At 32.3% G+C, this 25,288-nt stretch overlaps 1 protein-coding gene across 2 annotated transcripts in view; it reads left to right on the top strand.

Annotated features, from left to right (window-relative positions):
* LOC114335080 (tyrosine-protein phosphatase 69D-like) overlaps nt 1-25,288 on the top strand; it is a 729,328-nt gene that overhangs the window by 541,926 nt on the left and 162,114 nt on the right. For both annotated transcript variants that reach the window (XM_050654333.1, XM_050654334.1), the window contains 2 exons: nt 2,685-2,757; nt 14,156-14,337. In XM_050654333.1, coding sequence (XP_050510290.1) covers nt 2,685-2,757; nt 14,156-14,337 — 255 coding nt within the window. The remainder of the gene's footprint in view (nt 1-2,684; nt 2,758-14,155; nt 14,338-25,288) is intronic.

The following is a 25,288-nucleotide window of genomic DNA, read 5'->3' as shown; positions in this document are numbered from 1 at the left end:
GTATACTTCTGTTCTGGACTGTACTTTAGACCAGTTAAGTGAAGATTGATCTGATTATAATCTACTGAAATAGATAAGCAGGAATAATAAACATGGAAAAATCAATTGCAACTCAGTACATTTTGCTACGAAGCACCGCGATTGTAATGCAGACGACTGGAGAAATGTGATGTTTACCGATGAGTCCAGCTTTTCTCTACATACCCCGGATGGTCGCAGAAAAGTCTAAAGAAAAGATGGAGAACGATATTTCGAGTGCACTTTTAGTTCCAGGTGAGTTTCCAAAGAGGTTAAGTTATGGTGTAAGCTGGTGTATCTTCTGAGGCCTGTAAACAATTGTACGTTGTCCATATGGGATCTCAGACCGCTGATGGGTGCATAAATGAGTTACTGTAATATTATGTTGTCCCATGTACGTAAACCGTTTACTGTAGAAAACTTCACACTTATACATGACAATGCATGCCCTTATGCCTCCAGCATTGTCATAGGATACTTAAATTAAGTTGATATTATCCGTATTTCATGGCCGATTTAAATCCCTTCGAGCATGTTTGGCACAAGCTTGGCAGAAGTAGTCAATGCTGAATAGATGCTGCTCTTAGATTATGTCAGCTCAAAGTGGCTCTTTTAGAGGAATGGGAAGCAATTCCACAGAATGGAGATTTCAACTTAGTTAGCAGTATGCCCAACAGAATTAATAACATTTTTTAGGCACGTTGAGGTAATACGAGGTAATTCTTAAATCAAGAAGTAATTTTTTGTAGGTTTCCTTGATATTTTAATTTTGTCTTTATTTTGTATTTATGTTGTTTGAAAATATTTGAATATGTATTATATCAATTTGTTATTTTACTTTTTTCAACGAAAACTTTTCGTTTATAAATTTGAAAAAGTGTGTGTGTTATTGCGTTGCCGCTCCTGCAATACTTAGAGCAGGTGTATCGATGGATTCCTATGTAGTTTTGGCTTTTGAATCCAAATCTGAAAACGGCATTTCGATATATCTAACCGTCTTCGAGATAATCGACCTCAAAGTCTAAAATGTGTCGTCACAATCCGGTTATTTCCTACAGACGCACTAAACGTCAGCTCAAATGGTTGATTAGGAAGTAGGTAGGCTACTTTTTTTTTAAATCTCGATTTGCCAAGCATAGGTTATTTACATTTGAAATTGACACTTCGTGAATGTCAAACTAAATTTTAAATTAAGTTGTAATAAACCATCAATGACATTTGATAGTGAATTTAATTATTATATAAAATAAATAAGATGTTCAAAAATACAATTTGAGTATAAATATTTTAAAAGCAAAAATTTATTAACAGTTTTAAAAAGATTTATACCAGTATAAATACGGCCTCCCCTTTATGATAAATGGACTGTTCCATTTGCTATAAAATTAATGGGTCTATTGAATAAAAATAAGTATTTGCTTTTACTTACAAATAGTTAAGTAATAACTTAATACTAATTGAATAAAGTCATTTCTTTAATGCTTTGTTCAATTACTATTAGTAAATACTTAAATACGAGGAAATAAAAGCAAAGACATCTTTTTATTCAATAGACCCAAAATATTATGTATCCAGTCGTTCCCTAAACTCGACACAACTGGCTAGTGATTGTGGAAGGTAATTTTTCTGTTTTTTGAGAATTTTGCCGAAATTGGCAAAATTACTAATTATTTAGTAATACTTATTAACTATTTAGAAATTATTTTTTTGTCGAATTGGCAAAATTATTGACTAAAATCACTATCCAGTATTGGGTCTGTGTACATCCTTCTAATGGAAAAAAATATTTGAAGATTTTTCTCAAATTATGGATACCAAGAACATTTTCATTTATAACTCTATTATTTTTAATTTGTCAAATAAAAGTTATTCTTCATAAAAAGCTCTTCATGTTCTAAGATTTATGATGCAACCATCATGTATAAAATTTTATTAATTTTATACGAGGTATATAAAAAATATGAATTTCGATCAAGAGTAAACTACCTTTATAGTTCATAACATTTAAATTAGAATGACATAATTGCACATTAAAACATAATTATTAATTCTAAACTACTTTTCATAATATAAATTTTCCATATTATGAATTAAAATGCGTAAATATACAAAGTTTTCGTTATGACAATGCTCGCATTTTCAGCTTGTTTTGTATTAATTTGTAAATTTGTAGATTTTTAAACTATTCTAAATGGGAAATAAGCCACAATTTAATTTAAAAAAATGATTTTATTAACGTTTTGACGCCCAAATCGGATGTCGTTGTCAAAATATTTTGAAAACGACAGCCGATTTGGGCATCGAAACGTTAATAAAACCATTTTTTTTTGTTAAATTGTGGATTATTTCCCATTTAGAATAGCTTATTACAAAATACCACAAGAAAATAGCTTCAGGACAACATTGTAGAGTTTTCTTTAAATAAAAGGTTTTCGCGCGCATTTCCTTTCTAAAATGTACCTTAAAACCCTCTATCAGAACATGCCAATCATCGATAAAAGATACAATAAAAAATAAACTGTGTATCGAAACATTTTTATCAAAAACTCAAGGAGTGCCTGTTTTTCGTGACGGTCAGTGTATAAAACTTGTTTTCAAATTTATTTTAAAATAGTTTAACTGGTAGGTACCGACTTATGAAATAATGCCGCTAATTTTATTTTTAGGTTTCTGCAATAAATAAGGATCAAGGATATGGGCCCTACTCAGATCCCATCAAAGTATATATAGGAGAAGAGGGTAATATGCAATAATTTATTATTTTGTATGTCAAATTAATTCGTCATTCATTCATCAAAATTTTTTGTCGGTAGTTTATTTAGAAATTCTTTATTTTGTGATATATCTTCAAAAATAGATTAAGTTGAAAATTACACTTATATTTTCACGCATTTAAAAAAAGTGAATTATCCATGTCCGTCGTCCGTCTGTCCCAGGGGCTTTGTAAACTTTGTAAAATCATCCGTCATTATATCAGAAAAATGAAAAGCGATGTGTCGATAAATATTAAGGTGAGGAATAGTTCAAGCTATATAGGGTGAGGCAGATAACTGCCCTATTAGAAATATTTAGAGAACCAAAGGCAACACAGTCATGAAAATTGGAATGAAGGGGTTTTGAAGGGTGATCTATTTAATGAAAATATTTTTATCAATTTTCCACTTCCGGTTATACCGGAAGTTGCTTATAACTTCGTTTTTTTAAATAAGACACCCTGTATATTTTTACATTTTTAGATTCTACTCGATGTCTTCTTTCTTAAAATATGCGGTTTTGTAATGTTATACAGGGTAGTTTAAAAGTTAATTACGTTTTTTTATTAATTTCGTAGCAAATTTCACACCCTGTAGAATTGTAGTAGTTGGATATCAAAAACTCTATTTATATTAAAATGATTTTTAATATAGTCTACTATTATTAAAAATTATTAGTATAGCTAAATGTTAAATTTTAGTATACAGGGTTGGTCGAAACTCGGAATGAGGATTTTCTGAATTTTCTTAAATGGAGCACCCTGTATTTTAGTATTGCAATGAAAAGACATTTTATGGTACTTTTTTATTTCTTAAGCATTCCCTATACCTAAATGCTTTAATTTGTGCTTAATTGTTAATCGCGCTAAGAATGTTAACTACGTAGGTATTTTGATAGCTCAACCATTATTGGCAATTTTAAAGATCAGTCAAGATTAATATGTATTTATTTCCGAAAAATTATCAGTATTGAATATTTTCACGGCCAGCCTAATAAAATTTCACGTATTTTTTGTTGAAATTAATGTTTGGCTTGAATCACCAATAACTCACAAATTAAAGCAGTTAGGTATAGGGAATGCTTAAGAAATAAAAAAATAGCATAAAATGTCATTTCATTACGACAATAAAATATAGGGTGTTCCGTTTAAGAAAACTCAGAAAATACCCTTTCCGAGTTTCGACCAACCCTGTATAGTACAATTCAACATTTAGCTATACTAACAATTTTTAACAATAGTAGACTATATTAAAAATCATTTGAACATAAATAGGGTTTTTGATGTCAAACTACTACAATTCTACAGGGTGTAAATATTGCTAAGAAATTAAGAAAAAAAACGTAACTATCTTTTAAACTACCCTGTATAACATTACAAAACTTTATATTTTAAAAAAGAAGACATCCAGGAGAATCCAAAAATGTAAAAATATACAGGATGTTCCATTTAAAAAAACGAAGTTATAAGCCACTTCCGGTATAACCGGAAGTAGCAAATCGATGAAAATATTTTCATTAAAGAGATCACTCTCCAAAACCCCTTCATTCCAATTTTCATGATTCTGGTTATTTTAGTTCTCGAGATATTTCTAATAGGACTTTTATCTGCCTCACCCTGTATATTACTCGACGCACCTTAACAGGAAGTACTGTAGGTAGGCACTTCTGGTTTATATCTCTCTTCCGGTTAAAATGGCGGAACCGGAAGTGCCACATTATAGTCGCAGAAGTACTCCATGGAATATATCAATCGTTGCTTATTTAAAAATCGATCTGGATTATTTAGTTCCGGTTTTGATATTATTTCCGGTTAAAAAGTTAAGATCGGAAGTTGTGCAAACATGACTCAAATTTATTAAAATCGTATATCAATCGACGCAAAATTACACGAAAAGTTCAAATATCGACTTGCGGTTCCACTTCCGGCGACAACAACTAACTAGCGAATTAGTTATAATAGAGAAATATACGAGCAATATAGCGAACCAACTCTAGCACAATACACTAAACTGCAGAGATTACGGTGGGCAGGGCACGTGGTCCGCATGCATGAGAATAGAATCCCCAGAAAATTGCTAAATGCAAGAATACAGGGAAAAAGACCTGATGGAAGACCTAAAAAGAGATGGGAAGCCGAAGTCGATGAGGATGCCAGGAACTTCCTGGGAACGCGTTCATGGAAAAAAAAAAACAGCGGTAAATCGAAATAATTGGAGAAGCTTGTTGAAGGAGGCCAAGGCTCGATTTGGGCTGTAGTGCCATTGGATGGATGGATGGTTCCACTTCCGGTCACTTTGGGTGAAAACCTAAGCCTTACGAAGTCCAATAGCTTGTACTGATTAATCCTTTGGCAGCGGGCCACTGTGAGCAGCTAAAATAAGTTTTTCGGAAATAACACGATTTTCATAAATATTGACTAGCGGCAAAATACGTAGTTCAGGAAGACATTATAGAATAAAAGTAAGGCGATATTTTAATAACCGGTTTCCTAGGAAATGGTTTAGAAGCAGAGGTTTTATTTAATGGCCAGCAAGATCCCCCGATTTAACTCCCCTGGATTTCGTTGTATGGGATTATATAAAAAGCAAGAATTACCGATAATACCATTTTTGCTTTATTTGAAGAATAACTAAAACGATGAAAAGTGCATAAATAATGTAGTCTAGTAGTCCCTAATATGCTTCAAAATTATGTAGTACATAATTGGTTTATTAGTTTAAGATTTAGTTAAATTTACTACATTTCCTATTAATGTTGTAAATTTCTCTTTAATGTAGTTTTTGACATGACCGGGAAACATAAAACTATAAATTTTGGTTTAAATGTAAAACTGTTAGTCTAACATCCGAATATACGTCGACTTGCACCCATCTGCTTTCCGGATGAAACATTTTTTTTATTAAATTTCATACATAGATAAATACGACTTGCATGGGTTGCCTATTAAAATCGTGTCATAGCTATCCTTAAGGGGATTACGTAGGTTTTTTAATCCATATTTCAAGCACATTTTTGTGATTTTTTTTAAATACGATAGATTTATTTTATTTTTAAATTAAATAAGCATATTCAGTATAATAGGGAACTTGCAAAAAATTTTAAATATTAAAATGATATTAAAAAACATAAGGTAACATGATCTTAAAACGCTTGCATGCGAAAAAAACAAATATTTTTAACCCGTACGCTAATTACGACGTTTTGAAAATGCTATAAAATTCAAATATCTTAGGAGGCTCTTGAACGTCCTTCTATTGGTTCGACGTCACCGGCCACGGTGAACCGGCGGAAACAACGCGATTAAGGTAGGTATCACGGGTATATTACATTTTAATCGACTTTAATGAAAAAATCCTAGGTATTATTTATGTTCATCTTATATATTGTAATAAGTAGTTCCCCAATCAGCTTAGTTTTAAACTGAAATTGATAAAGTTGAGTGCTACCTTGTAAAGAGTTTAAAACGCATAATATGACGGGCGAGGGTTTTTCAAAAGGTCAATCTGACTAACTTACCTACCGTTGATGTCTTCATCGTGGCAACTTTTATAAAAAGTAGTAAAAGCTATTCTACTGGAGAAATGCGAGGTGTCAAGGCAAATAAGTAAGAGTTATTAATAAGCATGTTTAAACCGTTTATAACAATAGTTTGGTACCATTATATTATAGTACTTATACGGTTTACTCCGTGGGTTTGATCTACCTACCTCTAATCGAAGGATTTCGTATATCCTGGAAAAGATTACGGTGTAATTTGCATTATAATAAAGATTATATTTTATTGTAATGTTTATTAGTACCTACTGGAGCCTTTCATTATTGTGTCCAAAGCCTTCTGAGAAAAGATTATGGTGATTAGCAGCAACAAAATCCTTCTTTACAAAGGTAATAATAATACAATAGGTAAATTTTACAAGTTAATATCTTTATCATCTCAGCTTATACTTACACCGCATCCCTCGGTAGACCGCAAGCTATAGTAGAAACCCGACTGTAGACCGCATACTATAGTAGCACCAATAGTTTTTAGTTACTCTTACTTTTATTACTAAAAGTTTTGTTTATTTTTAAGTTACTTGTTTCTTCTTTGTTCTTCAACACAAGAAACGATCAAAGAAAGAACTTTCATAAAAAAGAACTTTTTGATACATATGTCAACAAAGATAAAATGTTAATATTTTGCCTGTCACAGAAAAAATCATTTTTGCCACAGAGTAAAACAAGATATTTCAACTATATTATTTATCTATGGGCAAACTTCATTAAATGCAATGGCCCACCCCGAACGGAAAAACGATACGAGTGGCCTGTGACGTCAGACCTCAGGTCTCGCTTTTGAAGTTGTTTAAAACGGAAATTTTGGGCGCGGAACTTTGATTAGATGTTGTACGTACACTATTCATTGTTAAGACGTAATATTTTGAATATAACATTTTAAACCATAAATTAACAATTTTATGCAAAAATAGTGTAAGTTCCCTATTCAAAAAAATATTTAAAAAAATTTTTAGGAAAAATATTGAAAAATAAGCCAACGGTGGCAAATTTTTAAAGACACCTCAAAAAGAATGGATTTTGCGGTGGACATCAGAACTCATCAGTGGATCATGTAAAACAAAAAGATTAAAAATATTTTGTGAGCTTATGAGTTTGTCGAAGTAGCTCTGTCAAGTTTTTTGACGAGTAGTTATAACGATTTTTGACTTTTTGGTATCACTCAGAACTCGAAACAACGACATTTTTTGCACAAAAAAGGGTGAAAGTCAACATATTTATTATTGTTAAATAAAAAATAAGCATAAAATAAAAAATATCTCGACAGTGTTACCTCACGGAATGTCTAACGAATATACAGAGTGGGCCAAACAAAAGTATCCACCTGGATATTTGTCAGTATTTATTAGATTTTAAGAAAATAAAAAATAGGTCAATTTTTGATCTAAGGGGGACACATTTTTACGGTACAAACATCTGACATTTGTCAACTCCCTCCCTTCCACTTCCCCCACCACTTATTTTTAAATAGGGAATAGGAGTCTTGTGATAGTTCATTTGAAAGGTAATTCAATTCTATATTCATTAATATCAACATTGACATAAACATTTATACAGGGTGTCCAAGAAAAATTATTTTGAATTTAATTAATTTTGACACAAAAAGAAGAATGTATGTAATTTATTTAATACAAAATACATTCTACTGCTGTCACAAAACAGAAAAAATGCTTTTTTGATAAATAGACACTGTTTTTCGCTCAATTTCAATGTTCAAGCTTCCACTCATCTGCCTCTTGGTAGGTTGAATATTGAATTTAAGCAACAATGTTTATTTATCTAATAAACATTTTTTCATTTTTTCTGTCAGCAGTAGAATGTATTTTGAGTTAAATAAATTACATGCATTCTTCTTTTTGTGTCAATTAATTAAATTTAAAATATTTTTCTTGGACACCCTGTATAAACGTTTATGTCAGTGTTGATATTAGTGAATAGAGAAGTGAATAATCTTTCAAATGAGCTATCACACGACCTTTATTTCCTATTTAATAATACGGGGTGGGGGAAGTGGAAGGGAGGGAGTTGACAAATGACAGATGTTTGTACCGTAAAAATGTGTCCCTTTGGATAAAAAATTGACCTGTTTTTTATTTTCTTAAAATCCAATAAGTACTGCCAAATATCGAGGTAGACACTTTTGTTTGGCCCAATTTGTATAATCAAAATTTTAGCCAGATCGGTCTAATAGTTTTTAAGTTACAATGTCTACCGTCTTTGAAAAAACAGTTTTGAGAAAAAGGCATTTAAAGTATTGTCAACTTTTATTTTTAATTTCTTTTTTGTGTGTCAAATTGTAAAGTGATGCACACCATACTGTGTTTTTGAATCTCGAAGCTATTTATAAAAAAAATGGAAACAGCTGTTGAACATTTCTCACTAGGCCCAAGCCCGCTGGGCAAGGCATGTTGAAGGTAGGGAGATTCAACATGCTGTATTTCCGGTACTTTCCCTCCAATCAATTTAAAATTTTCAGAGAGTATTCTTGAAGTAATATACTTTCATCTAATATAACAAAAAGAAATCCAGTTTCAAAATTTTCAAACCAAACCCCATTAAATAAAAAAATTTTGCTTAGCAAATTTTACAAATTTGTTTACAATTCAAATTTTATTTAAGGGGAGGGTGCAACGGCTTGTTTTATTTAGATGGACTTACCTAAGCATTTTTTATGTATTTTTACCTGTAGAACACGAATTTTGTGGGTAACAGTTCTTACGTAATATTATGTTCTTACAAGTTTTTTCCTAGGATGCATAGTTTTCGAGATAAACGCGGTTGAACTTTCAAAAAATCGAATAATTGGAATTTTTGAACCCGAATAACTTTTGATTAAAAAATAAAATAGCAATTCTGCTTAAATCACTTGAAAGTTTAAGTCAAATTATACCGGTTTTGATTATTTGCATTGATAAAAATTCATTTTTTTATCGTTAAACAAAGCTATTTGTTTCTAAGCCAAAAAATTGTTTATAATTTTAAGACATTCCTGAGACCGTAATCCGATTTTAATTCCGTAAAGTGTATTAGATAGGTAGAGCACCCCTTTATATGTAGAAAAATTATCCAACTTCTAAATGGTCTAGTTTTTTTCAGAAAGTTTTTAAAAAATTTGAACTTTTGAAAAAAATTAGATTGCAAATTTATTATGCAAAATCTATTAGGTCGATTTTAATGAAATTTGGTAGACGGCTTAAGTATGCTAAAGAAAGTAGAAACAAATCAATGTTTTTCGAAATTTTTAAACATTTTAATTTTTTTATTAATGTTCCGGGCCTGTTTGAGAAGGACCATAAGTCAATTATTATTATTGAAGTTGTCACATTATTATTGAACTTTATCTGCAAAAATCCGAATGCAACCTCTCACATCCAAAAATAGACGTTTTTTTACAGATCAGCCCTGGTCTATAACAAGTTTTGCAAAGATTTTTTGCAATCAATACAGACCCCTCTATTGATTGGCGGGGTTACGTTTAATAAAGTAATTTTCACCAACGAAAAAGGGTGGCAACCATACCCAGGGTAAAAGCGCAATTTGGCACAATATCACGGGAATTGCACGTTAGAATGAGAATTCATGCCGTTGGTTTATCTTCTTGAACTGATGTAACTGTTGTCACCGAATTGCCAGATTGAATTTTGCACGAGAACGCTTGGTTTGGACCTTGGACAATACATGAGTGGAGTCGTGTATTGCATTCGGATTCTGAAGATTATGGCGATGTCCATGCGAGAGATAGGCTCAAGCATGTGTTGCCGAGCTATTTGTTGGGGTGTCAGTTATGGCATGGAGAGAAATAAGGCGCTCAGAGCAACAGTGGCCTATCCCCAAAAACGAAGTTTCGAGATAAATGCAATCTTTGAATTCATATTTCCATTATGCTTATGGGATGGCGCTTCAAATTATGTAGCGCCATTTGTCCAAATATATAAGTAGGTTTTGTAGACCCTTGCAAATCCGAAGATTTAATGTTGCTGCTTTTATTGATATCTTCTTCTTCAGGTGCCGCAGGCCCGGCCCTAGGTATTTTGCCGCCCTGGGCAAGATCGGCGACCGCCGCTCCCCTTAGTATACCCAAAAAACTCAATAATTTCACCATGGCTCTTAATTTGCTAAAATCTTTTACTTAATGCATTAACGGTTGTGTCTATAATTTTTAAATATAAGTCAACTTTATATCGTGTCTCTGGATCTAGGTCCATACTTTCATCTTCAGCCTCATGGCCAAATTGTCCTTTCACTTTCCTGTTTCTGGCTATTTCTGTGCCTCCTTTTCGGGTTCTTAATTTCTAACTTTGATGAGCTCTTTTGCGTCTGTCAAATAGCCCTGGAATTTTAAATCACTTCTGAGAGACTTAAAATAGATTTCCGATTTTTCTAATAAACTTATAGTTTGATACGCTCCCATATCAATAATCTGCATACGCTACTACGTTGATGTGAAGTAAAATGTCATGCCATATTACCACAGAGCAAAGAAAAGTAAAATCATGGATATGATTTGCCAAACAGCTTGCCTCATGAGCAACCATTTTACCGTTGTTTTTATTCACAGTGATTTCTACAAGAACATCGAAAATTTCTTCAATTTGGTATCTAATGGGAGTAATTTCATCAATTATTTTACTTTCCCATCTAGTTTCGGACAAAGGTTTCAATATTAGTCTAGAAATATGATTTTTCAGCATAGTCCAACGATGAATAGATGTTGAGAAAAATTTGTAAATTTTTGTCACTAAGGAAAAGACAGAAACTGCAAACTGTGAGGCTTTAGCGGCATCGTTAACGACTAAGTTAAGTGAATGGCTAGAACATGGGACAAAAAACGCTCCAATATTCATTTTCAAAATTCTGTTTTGAAGTTAACTCCCAAGTTCTTCTCTTCCATGTTTGCCCCATTATCATACCCTTGTCTTCTTCTATCTTCCAAAGGTAATTCCAGTTCATTCTGGGACTCTGTAACTCCCAAGTCAGTGGTTTCCACTACAGGCACAAATCCAAGAAAATGTTCTTCAATTTTAACACTTTGTGAACAAGAACCTAAATCGACAAAATGTACAACAATAGTCATCTGTTCCACCCCAGCAATATCAGATATACAATCTAAAATTATGCTATAATACTTTGCTGATTTCAAAAAGTTTAAAATTTTATTTTTGACTTGGTCATGGAGGAGCTAAATAATTTTTCGTTTTGAATACGTTTTCCCAAGTAGTGATGCTGCTTGTTACTCCCATTAGTTATTCTCCTAATGTGCTCTTGTAGAACAGCATCAAAATTTTTGAAGAGCTCAAAAAGCTTAAAAAAATTACCATTGTTTTGATGAAAATGTTTATCAGAATCGCCCCTCAATGGAAGACACTGTTGTGCTAAGAACTGTATTATTGATATAAGTCGTTGTATTACATTTTCCCAATTACCAGTTTCTGAATTTAGAATTTTTTGTTTCTTCATTTATGATTTTGCCCGATTCTAGTCTAATTGATAGTTCTACCCACTGTAGCTGTGACTGTAGATGAGTTGGAGACTTAGCGTGGGGCTGGACAAAGCTTCAGCCATACGTTTCTGATTATTATATCCATTTTCAGAAGGTAATTTTAAATGGATTTCAGTGAATTTAGTTTAGTTCTGCTCCTACTATTTTTATGCGATGAAGAAGAAGGCGGTGTTGTCGATTTTCCGTCGAATAAATCTTGCAATTTTTATTGTTTCAGTTACTTAGTTCTCGTTTTTACAGTTGAATTCTTGCCGCTCTTGTTCATAATATTGTTTTTTAAGATATTAAAAACATGTTATTATTTCTGCAATTTCAAAAATCGCCTGTCCTCTAAAATTTGCCGCCCCTGAATTTGCCGCTCTGGACGGCCGCCCAGTTCGCCCACCGCTGGGGCCGGACCTGAGGTGCCGTGTCCGTATTCAGACGTTGGCCGTGTCCGTATTCAGACGTTGGCCGTCATCATGTTTACAAGTTCCTGAAACCCCTTGATATATTAATCTAAAAATGCTTAATTTGTGGGTTTTAGGTCACTGTTGCTCTGAGCGCCTCAAATATCGTTTGACGCTCGCACGAAGTAGGCAGTTATGGAGAATGGGATATTAATTGTACATAGGAAGGAACCTGTCACAGGTTCTAGAAGAACATTTCTTACCGTTTATCGTCATTCTTTGAGATGATGTAACATTTCTGCATGACAATTGTCATGCATCTACGGTAGGGATGGCGGTTTTTGACAAAACACCGGTTTTCGGTTATACCGTTTTTTTTTTTGCTTGCGGTTTAACCTGGCGGTTATAACCGGCAAAAAACCGTTTTTAGAAAAACCTGTTTTCGGCTTTTTTAATCCAATAGGTTACAAGAAATGGGATTTAAACAAAATAATATCAACATAAATATTTTACTTAAAAATAAATTGGATAATGCAATTTGTCTTTTATTTTTACTACCATCAAAAAAAAAATTATCATGTATTAATACTTTTAACACGTTTGTATATTTGTAGAATAGGTAGATTTTAACTCATTTAATACTTCATCCTCCTGTATGGGTGTATCGTTTTGAAAACGTAGGGAAATTCTTAGAGATTCGTATTCCTAATCAGTAATTCGATATTCATAGTCAGAGCATTATTTTTGGTGAAAAAATCATTCACCCACTTTCAATGTCAAGAGTTAAGTGTGAAAAATAGATGATGTTTGCGTCTAATTTAACCAGATCACTTCTTAGGCAAGCCGCACACCAAAGAAACATGAAACGAAAAACATGAAACATGAAACGTGAAACATGTTTCATGAAAATAAAACACTGCTAAACAAATCTCACAGTCCGCCTACCAATGAAACGAGTGTGATTCATGCTAATGACACATTTTCATTTTCGGAGAATTTCATAAATGTCCGGACGTATATTTGTTTAGCAGTGTTTTATTTTCATGAAACGTAATTTACGTTTCATGTTTCTTTGAAGTGCGGCCTGCCTTATGTAAATATTATGATTACAAATACCTTTTGAAGGAAATATTATAATAAAACTTAATAATTGTTTCTGGCTGGTGTGAGATTGCACTCAGTTTGCTTCTGTATTTATAAAATAAAATAAAATTTGAATTATGGTTTTGTTTGGAATAATTACTTGACAATAATAATTATGATTGGGATCCAAAATAATACCTAACCTAATCCTAATCACCGTAAAAACTTAATAACCGGTTTTTACTTTAAAAAGAAAAAACCGGTTATAACCGGCACAAAAAAACAACCGGTTAAACTGGTTATTGCGAAGTTAAAAAACCGGTTTTAGGTTTAAGCCAGGAGGTTTTTTCCATCCCTAATCTACGGTCCCAAACTGCTCGGATAGTTAACTGAATATCTTGCCAAGTTTCAAATCACACAATTTGTTTGGCCTGCACGCAATTCTGATATCAACCTTATAGAACATGTTTGGATGAGCTAAAGAGAAGTCTACGAAGCCATGTGCTGGCCTTCAGAAATTCAAGAGAGCTTAGCGACAATATTGGTGCCGGAATGGAACAATCTTCCGCAGAATGCTATCCAAAATGTGATCCAAAATATGCCTCGTCATTTGCAAGTTGTTTTTTCTAAATATTTAGTATATCAACAAATACATTTTTCATTTTCATTACTTCCAATAATCTGTGGAGGACAAAAACATTATTTTCTTTAAGCAATCCGTTAGTTAACCATGTTACAACCGAAAATTAAAAAGAAGAATAATTTCTAAAATAAATTCAAATTACGGGGTGACCGTGATTTTATGCTCGGCAGTACATTTTAAAAGAAAACTGGGTAAATAATGTTTTGATTTTAGCACCATCAGTGGTATATAATCTGGAAGCTATGTGGACGCCAAAAAATGATTTAAATATTTCATTTTATCATCCCAACGACACTAATGGACAACTTCGAAGCTTTGAAATAATAATGAATGATAATTATAATTTTCCGATAAGGCAATTCGTTACAGAATATATGCCTATATACCAATATCAAGTAAGTAAATAATTATATATTACTACTACCTACCTATTTGTGAGATCACTAGAATTCATTTTCACAATTTTCAATTGTTAAATATTTTAATTTGTAAAACATCATTATACAGGGTGTAACAAAAATACAGGTCATAAATTTAATCACATATTCTGGAACCAAAAATCCAAAAATAGTTCGATTGAACCTAACTTACCTTAGTATTAATATGCACATAAAAAAAGTTACAGCCCTTTGAAGTTACAAAATAAAAATCAATTTTTTCGAATATGTCGAAAACTATTAGAGATTTTTTAACGAAAATGGACATGTGGCATTCTTATGGCAGTAGTATCTTAATAAAAAATTATAGTGAATATTAGACACCCCATAAAAGTTTAATGGGGGTTTTGTTCCTTTAAACCCCCCCAAACTTTTGTGTACGTTCCAATTGAATTATTATAGTAGTACCATTAGTTAAACACAATGTTTTAAAAACTTTTTTGCCTCTTAGTACTTTTTCGAAAAGTCGAGTTTTTATCGAGATATTTGGATATTTGTCAAATCTACCATATATTTGTATACGGTTAAGTACGATTATGGAGACTTGTAGTCTAAGAGCTGGGAGCGGATTTTGTGCGTGATAAGTAATATGGAAAAACTATACGGGGATATGTTGAATTAGTTGTGTACATGACTTTCACCAACGGCCGGAAACCAGAGTTGGGGCCGAGGGTAGTTATAAGGGGTCAAAGTCGCGGATTTTATTATTTTTTTTATGACGCTGATGATCGAGATAGTGGACCAAAATTTGGGAATAAGTAGGTCATGACGTACATAAGTAAAATCTCTAGGGGCTCAACTCTGCGTGGCCGACAAAGGGGTGGGGGTAGGGATGAATATAAAAAATATAACGGGTTTTTTGCGACGTTCGTGATTGAGATAGTACACCAAAATTTAGGTATAAGTAGACCATGACATAAATAATTAAAATCCCCAGAGCCGGAAACCAGAGTGGGGAAGCAAGGGGTCAAAGTTCCGTTTTTTATTATTTTTTTTGTGACGCTCATGATCGAGATAGCGCGCCAAAATTTGTGAATAAGTAGGTCATGACCTAACTAAGTAAAATCTCCAGGAGTGCAACGCTGCGTGGTCGACAAAGGGGTTGGGCAGGGGTGAATATAAAAAAATGCAAGGGGTTTTTTGCGACGTTCGTGATTGAGATAGTGCACCAAAATTTGGAAATAAGTAGACCATGACATAACTAATTAATATCCCCAGAGGCGGAAACCATAGTGGCGGACGAGGGTAGTTATAAGGGGTAAAAGTCGCGGTTTTATTATTATTTTTTTGTGGCGCTCATGATGGAGATAGTGCATCAAAATTTGGGAGTAAGTAGGTTATGACGTAACTAAGTAAAATCTTCAGGGGCGGAACGCTGCTTGGGGTACAAAGGGGTGGTAGGCAGGGGTGAGTATAAAAATATATGGGGGTTTTTTGCGACGTTCGTGATTGAGATAGTGCACCAAAATTTGGAAATAAGTAGACCATGACATAACTGATTAATATCCGCAGAGGCGGAAACCAGAGTGGCGGACGAGGGTAGTTATAAGGGGTAAAATCGCGGTGTTATTATTTTTTTGTGGCGCTCATGATGAAGATAGTGCACCAAAATTTGGGAGTAAGTAGGTTATGACGTAACTAAGTAAAATCTTCAGGGGCGGAACGCTGCTTGGGGTACAAAGGGTTGGTAGGCAGGGGTGAGTATAAAAATATATGGGGGTTTTTTTGCCGTTCGTGATCGAGATAGTGCACCAAAATTTGGAAATAAGTAGATCATGACATTACTAAGTAAAATCTCCAGGGGCGGAACGCTGCGTTGGGGACAAATGTTGTGCCGGGTCACAAAAAAAATAATACACACTGCCACTTTGACCCCATAAAACTATCCTCATCCCCAACTCTGGTTTCTGGCTCTGGGGATTTTACTTAGCCAAGTCATGGTATACCTATTCCCAAATTTTGGTGCACTATCTCAATCTAGCACGTCGCAAAAAACCCCTTATATTTTTTATATTCACACCTACCCCGACCGCTTTATCGCCCAAGCAGCGTTCTACCCCCTGGAGATTGTACTTAGTTACCTCATGACCTACTTATTCCCAAATTTTGGTGCACTATCTCGATTATGAGCGTCACAAAAAAATAATAAAAACGGCGATTTTGACCCCTTATAACTACCTTCATGCCCAACTCTGGTTTCCGGCTCTGAGGATTTTACTTAGTTATGTCATGGTCTACTTATTCCCAAATTTTGGTGCACTCTGTCAATCACGAACGTCGCAAAAAACCCCTTATATTATTTGTATTCACCCCTGCCCCACCCCTTTGTCGGCCACGCAGAGTGCCACCCCTGGAGATTTTGCTTAGCTACGTCATGACCTACTTATTCCCAAATTTTGGTGCACTCCCTCGATCATGAGCGTCACAAAAAAAAATAATAAAAACGGCGAATTTGACCCCTTATAACTACCCTCATCACCAACTCTGGTTTCCGGCTCTGGGGATTTTACTTAGTAATGTCATTATCTACTTATTCCCAAATTTTGGTCCACTATCTCAGTCACGAACGTCGCAAATACCCCTTTATAGTCTTTATGTTCACCCCTACCCCCCCTTTGTGGGCCACGCAGCGTTCCGTCCCTAGAGATTTTACCTAGTTACGTCATGACCTACTTATTTCCAAATTTTGGTGCACTATCTCGATCATGAGCGTCATAAAAAAAATAATAAAATCCGCTACTTTGACCCCTTATAACTACCCTCGGCCCCAACTCTGGTTTCCGGCCGTTGGTGAAAGTCATGTACACAACTAATTCAACATATCCCCGTATAGTTTTTCCATATTACTTATCACGCACAAAATCCGCTTCTATCTCTCCGACTATTGGTAATAATATAAAAATTTATTTATGATTTACATTTTTAGGTATATTTTGAACCATATTAAAAAAGAAGCCATATCTCGATAAAAGGTGCCTTATCAGAAAAATACAAAGAGGCAAAAAAGTTTTAAAAACACTGTGTTTAACTAATGGTATCGCAGTAATAGTTTAGTTGGAACGTACACAAGCATTTGGGGGGTTTAAAGGAACAAAACCCACATAAAAATTTTATGTAAACATATTAAAAAAGAAGCCGCAACTCGATAAAAACTGCCTGATCGAAAAAATAATAAGAGCCAAAAAAGTTTTAAAAAAATTGAATGTAACTAATGGTACCACAATAATAATTTAATTGGAATGTACACAAAAGTTTGGGAGGGTTTAAGGGAACAAAACCCCCATAAAATTTTTATGGGGTGGACAAATTTCACTATAATTTTTCTTTAAGATGTTCCTGCCATAAGAATGCCACATGTCCATTTTCGTTAAAAAATCTCTAATAGTTTTCGATATATTCGAAAAAATCGATTTTCATTTTGTAACTTAAAAGGGCTGTAACTTTTTTTATGTGCATATTAGTACTAAGGTAAGTTAAGTTCATTTGATCTATTTTTGGTCCCAGAATATGTGATTTAATTTATGATCTGTATTTTTGTTACACCCTGTATAAAACATCTTCTTTTATAATTTTAACCTGGCAATAATTGTCAATTTTTAAATTTTAATTTTAAACTTGTAAATGTCTACCCGTTCTGAGACATATCGCCGGCCCGGGAAAATAATGACATCACTGCAAATTTTGTCAATTCCTGTTTATTGCGTAATTAACCTCTAAAATATTGTGTACAGATCATACAATAACCACAGAACTATAACTATTTTCTGAGCCACTACAGGGTAGTTGGCGAAACTGTAGATAGGGTTGAAAATTAGGGGATTAAGTTAAGATAATGAAATTCGAACTATTAGGGATGAAAATAAAAGCCACCGTTGTAAGAATAAATGCCATACTAAACATATAAAAATCATTTTTTCGTACAGAAAAATTTTAAGAGAAACAATGCCGTAACTGTAGAGAGAGGTTTGAAAATGGGATATTAAATTAACACAATAAAATTCGAAGAGATAGGAATGGAACAAAAGCTATCATTGTAAGAATAAACGCGATGCCTATGTTCCTGGACGATTACACTTCATTTAGTCACTATTTAAATATTTAAAAATTTTATGAACAATGACAATTTTATGAAATTTTAAGATAATGAAATTCGAACCAATAGGGATAGTAATAAAAGTTGTAAGAACATAGTTGTAACAACAAACGCCATACCGATGCTCCTAGACGATTACTCTTCATTTAATCCCTATTTTATGTTTAAAAATCGTTTTTGCACTCCTGAAGAATTTTACTTTTTGTAGTTACGTCATTCTTCTTCTGTACCGGCGATATTAATGTTTAAAATGTACTAACATGAGAAAAAAATGTCGTCTAATAACATTCTGTAATAATACTACCTACTTAACATTCTTATAATAATACTAACAACAGAGGCGTGCGGTCCATGGAAGCGGGGGAAGCACCGCTTCCCTATACTTCCATATAAGAAAATACATATATTATTAATTAGTATTTAATTAACAACAATGTTTCCCTAATCTAAGTAATCTATTATGTAACTAATAGGCATTGAAACATTATTAAAAATTGATCGCATACGAACGGTCTCAAATAAGCACACAATTCAACGATTCAGTCCGGTCCTGACGGAAGCGCATCTAAAAATCGCTGCTTGTCATGAATTTGTCCGGTTAAAAAATTGGTCAGAGTTTAACAACCTCACCCGCTAGTCATGTTCCTTTCACGCGAATTTAATACGCCTGGAAGCGCTCGTTCGACCGATTCCGAAAACGAGATGCGGGGTCGGTTACTGCTGCTATAAGGGGTAGATATTTAGGTACAAATGGCTCGATTTAAATTTTTTGCTTAATATTTTTACTAATATTTTATTTGACATTTTGAGATTTTTCCTTTTACTGATATTTTATAGTACCTACGACATTTTACAGACGAAGTCAAGTGACATTGCATTTTGTATAAGACAATTTGATGACTTATGATGATTAAAAAAATGAGCTGTTTAAAAATATTTGGGATAAAGCTGAAAATATGGGCTTTGAACCTAAAAGAAAAATAATGATGATTGATATTATCGGCGAAAGAGAGACCTATCGACGATTATACATCGAAATTTTTGATAATATTCTACAACAAATAAAATGAGTTATCACTTTGAAAATTTTAAAGAAATAAAATATGTAGAATTATGTAATTTTAATATGTCTAATAATAATTCATTAAAATCTCCCACAGAGGTATGTACCTATTTAATTCAGTAGGATTAAATTATGATTTTTTTTGATAACCTAGCTTTGCATTCTCAGTTAAATGTCATTTATAAAACACCTGAAATTAGTGATAAAGAAATACTTAGGAATCGGTTGAATTTTTTGAATACTACTGGTTTAAATCAGTCTCTGTGTGAAGTGGGCAAGTTGTGTGAATTAAGTAGTAGGTACTAAGTATCCCAGCTACAAGTGCATCAGTTGAACGAAGTTTTTCAGTATTAAAACGCATCAAAAGTTTTACAATAAATTTTACAAGTGAAGACAGACTTTCCAAGTTAGCCCTATTCTCCATTGAAAAAGAGTGCATTTATTAAACAATTATCAGAAAATCCAAAATTTTACGACGATGTTATCGACAAAAAATTTGCATTGGTTGATAAGAGAATAGGACTCAAGTATAAGTAAATAAGTGTCATATTGTTGAAAGTTGTGTGTTATGGAAGGTGATTCGAAATCGGAATATAAAAATAATTTTGAATAGAACTCTTCTTTTTATGTTTAAAGAAACCAAGCCTGGAGCAGGGACTCGACCCTTAGCAAGCAGTACAGATCGATGATAAGTCACTAGATATACGATATACTAAGTCACTAGAGTCACTAACCTGCATTGATCGGGGTAGGATTTCGTTTGTGAGTCCTTGTATCCAGGACTCCCACATAATAAGCACTTTGCTGATAGAGAGCCCATATAGCGCATCAGAGTGCTATCGGAGGGGAAGTGGATATTATGAAGCATTGGGGCGGGATGGAGTGACGCCCGCTTATAAGAGTAAATCCTCCTTGCCTCAATGAATTTGTATCACCCGAATCTCATTCTCAAGGCGTGTGCATGTCTCTCAGACTGGGTTAAACACTATACCTAATTTTTTGTAGTTCTTGTTTTTAGTCGATATAAGTTAACAGGCAATACATTAGGTATACACCTATTAAGTAGGTATATATTTTGATCTCGACTCTCGTAAGAAAATATTTGTTAAACCCTTATTGAATCCCTTCCTCTTCCGAAAATGTCACCGCACGCCACTGACTTACAACGTCCTAAAATAATTGTATGTGGCTTCCCCTTTTGGAAACATATTTAAATTCTTTTATCCGATATTGGTGCGTATGCTTGTATTAAATTAACATTAAAGTGATGACCAACAGGCACATCTTTCACATCTAGAGCAGCATATATTTATAGATTCGTCTATTATAATAGCAACACCATGATGACGATTATGTTCCTTTGCCTTGCTTTATAAGTAGAATATGTCACATAATTCCACTCAAACCAAGATGCCGACATAAAGTATTTTTATTTCTTTGACCACATATTTCTGAACTTGCCAGAATGTAGTCTAATATCCGAATATAGGTCGATCTGCACCCATCTGATTTCCGGATGATACATTTTTTTACTAAATTTCATACATAGACAAATTTTTCTAGCATGGGTTGTCTATGAAAATCGTGTCATAGCTATCCTTAAGGGATAGCTATGATGAAATAATGTGCTTGAGATATTGATGAAATCAATATCTCAAGCACATTTTTAAAGTATGGTAGAATTTTTTTAATTTTAAATTAAATAGGCATATTCAGTACAATGCATGGATTATTCAAGAAAACATATTGAAAAATAAACAAACGGTGGCAAATTTTTAAAAGACACCTCAAAATTTAATGAATTTTGCGGTGGACATCAGAACTCATCATGGTAAACAAAAAATTCAAAAATATTTTATTAGCTTATGAGTTTTTCGAGGTAACGTTGTCGAGTTTTTTAATTTATTGACTTTTGATTTTTGATATCACTCAGAAGTCAAAACAACGATTTTTTTTTGCAAAAAGGTAAATATCAACATATTTATTATTGTTAAACAAATAATAAGAATAAAATAAAAAATATCTCGACAACGTTACCTCAAGGAATGTCTAAAGAAAATATATAAAAAATTCCAACAGTGGGTCGGTCAAGTAGTTTTTGAGTTACAATGTTTACTTTGAGGAAAACGCATTTAAAGTATTGTCAACTTTTATTTTCAATTTCTCAATTTCTTTTTTGTCTGCAAGTCCGTAACGTGATGCATGCCGGAATATGATTTTGAATCGCGGAGTAATTTACAAAAGAAAATGATAACAGCTGTTGACCGTTGTTCATTACGTTCAAGTGTGCTGGCGCGAACCTGCTGCAAAGCGAGTCAAAGGTAAGGATATTCAACACTATCTCCCTAGTGCCTAGTTTCCTACCTTCGACTCGCTTTGCAGCAATTTCGCGCCAACGCGCTTGAGCGTAGTGGGAAACGGTCAACAGCTGATATTATTTTTTTTTGTAAATTATTCCGCGACTCAAAAACATATTCCGGTGTGCATCACTTTACGACTTGACAGACAAAAAGAAATTGAAAATAAAAGTTGACAATACTTTAAACGCGTTTTTCTCTAAACTGCTTTTTGAAGTTATACTTCTTTAGACACGAGGCTAACTGGCGCATGCGCACTCCGACAGTATGTTGTTAGTTGCTAAATCATCCAATTTATGTATGTATCAGCTCAACTAAGGTTTGAAAATAATATATTAGTGTTTTTAGTAAATATATTTATTATAATTTTTGTGTCTTTGGATTTGTCTTCCTTGGGAGTAAGATAATGAGTATTTTAAACATTTTTAGATTTAATACTTCAATTGATCTATTTGTCACCGTCGTTTGTAATTACGACCCAGAAGCCGTAAAAACAAAACCCTAATGGGTTATTGGTAGAGCATTCGACTGCATAACGTGTAGGTCCTGGGTTCAAATCCTGACGCGATTGTTATCCTTTTTTTTTTAATTTTTGGTGTTGTTTTAATAAAAAAAATTTGAAAGTGGTAATATCAAAATTATTTTATTAATTAAATAAAATACAAATAAACTTTTAAGTATATGTATTTCGTTGAAATCATATAATAGAAGTATAACTTCTTACGTGCGTACAAAGTACACACACATTTTTTTTTAAAGGCTGTAGAAATTGTAACTCAAAAACTACTTAGCCAACCCACCTGGAATTTTATATATGTACAGGGTGCGCCAAACCTCTGGTCTTCTTTGATTACGGCTAAACTATGAGATATACAAAAAAATGTTTATAACAAAACTAATGTGTATCAAAGAGGGCTATAATTTAAAATTATTTTCAATTATACAGGGTGAGTCAGAACGACGGTATGAACCAAAGTTGTATTTTTTTAAATGGAACACCCTGTATATTAAATGATTTTTGAATATATTATTCAAAAATGTGAAAAATTTGTATAAGGTCTTATAGGCCTAAAGTTAATTATTTTCGAAATATTTACATTTTTATTGAGAAAAATGGTAATATTTATAGGGTTGTGGATTATGTTTCAAAGGAAATAAAAATTTAGGTGATAGGTCAAAGTTTTTAAAATATAGTGTTATTTTTAAATAATTTAATATTTTTTACTTCTAGCCATAAAATATATAGTGTGATCACTATTTGCAAATACAAAATTTTCTCATTTTTTTTTAAATAGGACACCCTGTATATTAGTTTTGCGTTTTGTAGTAAATATTACAACCTATCTTTTGGTATAAGGTTGTATGTACCTAGCATGCTTCGTTTTGTAGATATTTTAAAAAAAACTATAGATTTTACGTTTTTGCTGATTTTTTGTTTAAAAATTTTTTTGCAAAAGAAATAATTATAATCTGGTTTTAGAAATATACACTAAAATATAAAATATGAAAATAAAAACGTAATTAAAGATTAAAATAAATCGTATGCTACTATAATTCAATTGAATTTAATAACTTTAAATTATTTTACAAAAAATATTTTACCATATTAATGAATGCATAAATTAGTTACTAAATTAAATAAACAACCAAATTTTAAATCAACCGTAGTAATTTTTCTACTACAGCAACTTTCCTGTACCAAATTAATTGTTAGTTAAATTGTATTTAGTTAAACTTTTAATTTACCTTTTAAATTTACTTGAGAATATAAAAATTATTATAAAGTATGCTTTGAAACAAATGAATGTTAAATGTATCAGCCAAATTATTTATTATTTTAAATAGTATTTACTGGTGTCACAAAAGCTGGTAATACTTTTGTAGTTGAAATTTTTGTAACAATTTTTTATATTTTAAATTTTAATTTTTTAACCGAACAATTTTTGGATATGACATTTGTTTTGGGCGAAACCATTAGAAATTATTACCAGCTTTTGTGACACGAGTAGGTACATAGATACTATTTACTTCTTAATATACTTCCATAACGTTCATTTGTTTCAAAGCATACTTTATACGTTCTCAAGATGTAGGTAAATTAAAAAGTTATTAACTGATCTTACTCGTAAATACAATATAACTAACAAATAATTTGGTACAGGAAAGTTGCTGCGGTAGAAGAATTACTACGATTGATTTAAATTTTGGTTGTTTATTTAATTTAGTAACTAATTTATGTATTCATTAATATGGTAAAATATTTTTTGTAAAATAATTTAAAGTTATTAAATTCAATTCGTACTAGCATACGATTTATTTTAATCTTTAATTACGTTTTTAATTTCATATTTTATATTTTAGTGTATGTTTCTAAAACCAGACTATAATTATTGTTTTTTGCAAAAAAATTTTTAAATTAAAAATCCGCAAAAACTTAAAATCTATAGTTTTTTTAAAATATCTACAAAACGAAACATGCTAGGTACATACAACCTTATACCAAAAGAAAGGTTGTAATATTTACTACAAAACGCAAAACAAATATACAGGGTGTCCCATTTAAAAAAAATGAGAAAATTTTGTATTTGCAAATAGTGATCACACTGTATATTTTATGGCTAAAAGTAAAAAATATTAAATTATTTAAAAATAACACTATATTTTAAAAACTTTGACCTATCACCTAAATTTTTATTTCCTTGGAAACATAATCCACAACCCTATAAATTAATATTACCATTTTTCTCAATAAAAATGTAAATATTTCGAAAATTATTAACTTTAGGCCTATAAGACCTTATACAAATTTTTCATATTTTTAAATAATATATTCAAAAATCATTTAAAATACAGGGTGTTCCATTTAAAAAAATAAAACTTTGGTTCATACCGTCGTTCTGACTCACCCTGTATAATTGAAAATAATTTTAAATTATAGACCTCTTTGATACACATTAGTTTTGTTATAAACATTTTTTTGTATATCGCATAGTTTAGCCGTAATCAAAGAAGACCAGAGGTTTGGCGCACCCTGTATATTTTCTAAAGGTAACATGTTTGAGATATTTTTTGTTTTATGCTTATTTTTTGTTTAACAATAATAAAAATGTTGATTTTCGACCTTTTCTGCAAAAGTATTCATTGTTTTGACTTCTGAGTGATATCAAAAAGTCAAAATTCGGTAAAACTAAAAAACCTCAACAGCGTTACCTCGATAAGCTCATAAGCTAATAAAATCGTTTTGAACTTTTTGTTTACCATGATCAAATGATAAGTTCTGATATCCACCAAAATTCATAATATTTTGAGGCGTCTTTTAAAAATTTACCACTGTTGGCTTATTTTTCAATATTTTTCCTAGAACTTTTTTCTTGAATAATCTATGAATTTTACTGA

Source organism: Diabrotica virgifera, chromosome 6 (genome assembly GCF_917563875.1).
Source record: "Diabrotica virgifera virgifera chromosome 6, PGI_DIABVI_V3a".
Classification (NCBI taxonomy): domain Eukaryota; kingdom Metazoa; phylum Arthropoda; class Insecta; order Coleoptera; family Chrysomelidae; genus Diabrotica; species Diabrotica virgifera.
Note: the sequence above shows the minus strand (reverse complement) of the source record. Positions and strands in the feature narration are given on the sequence as shown.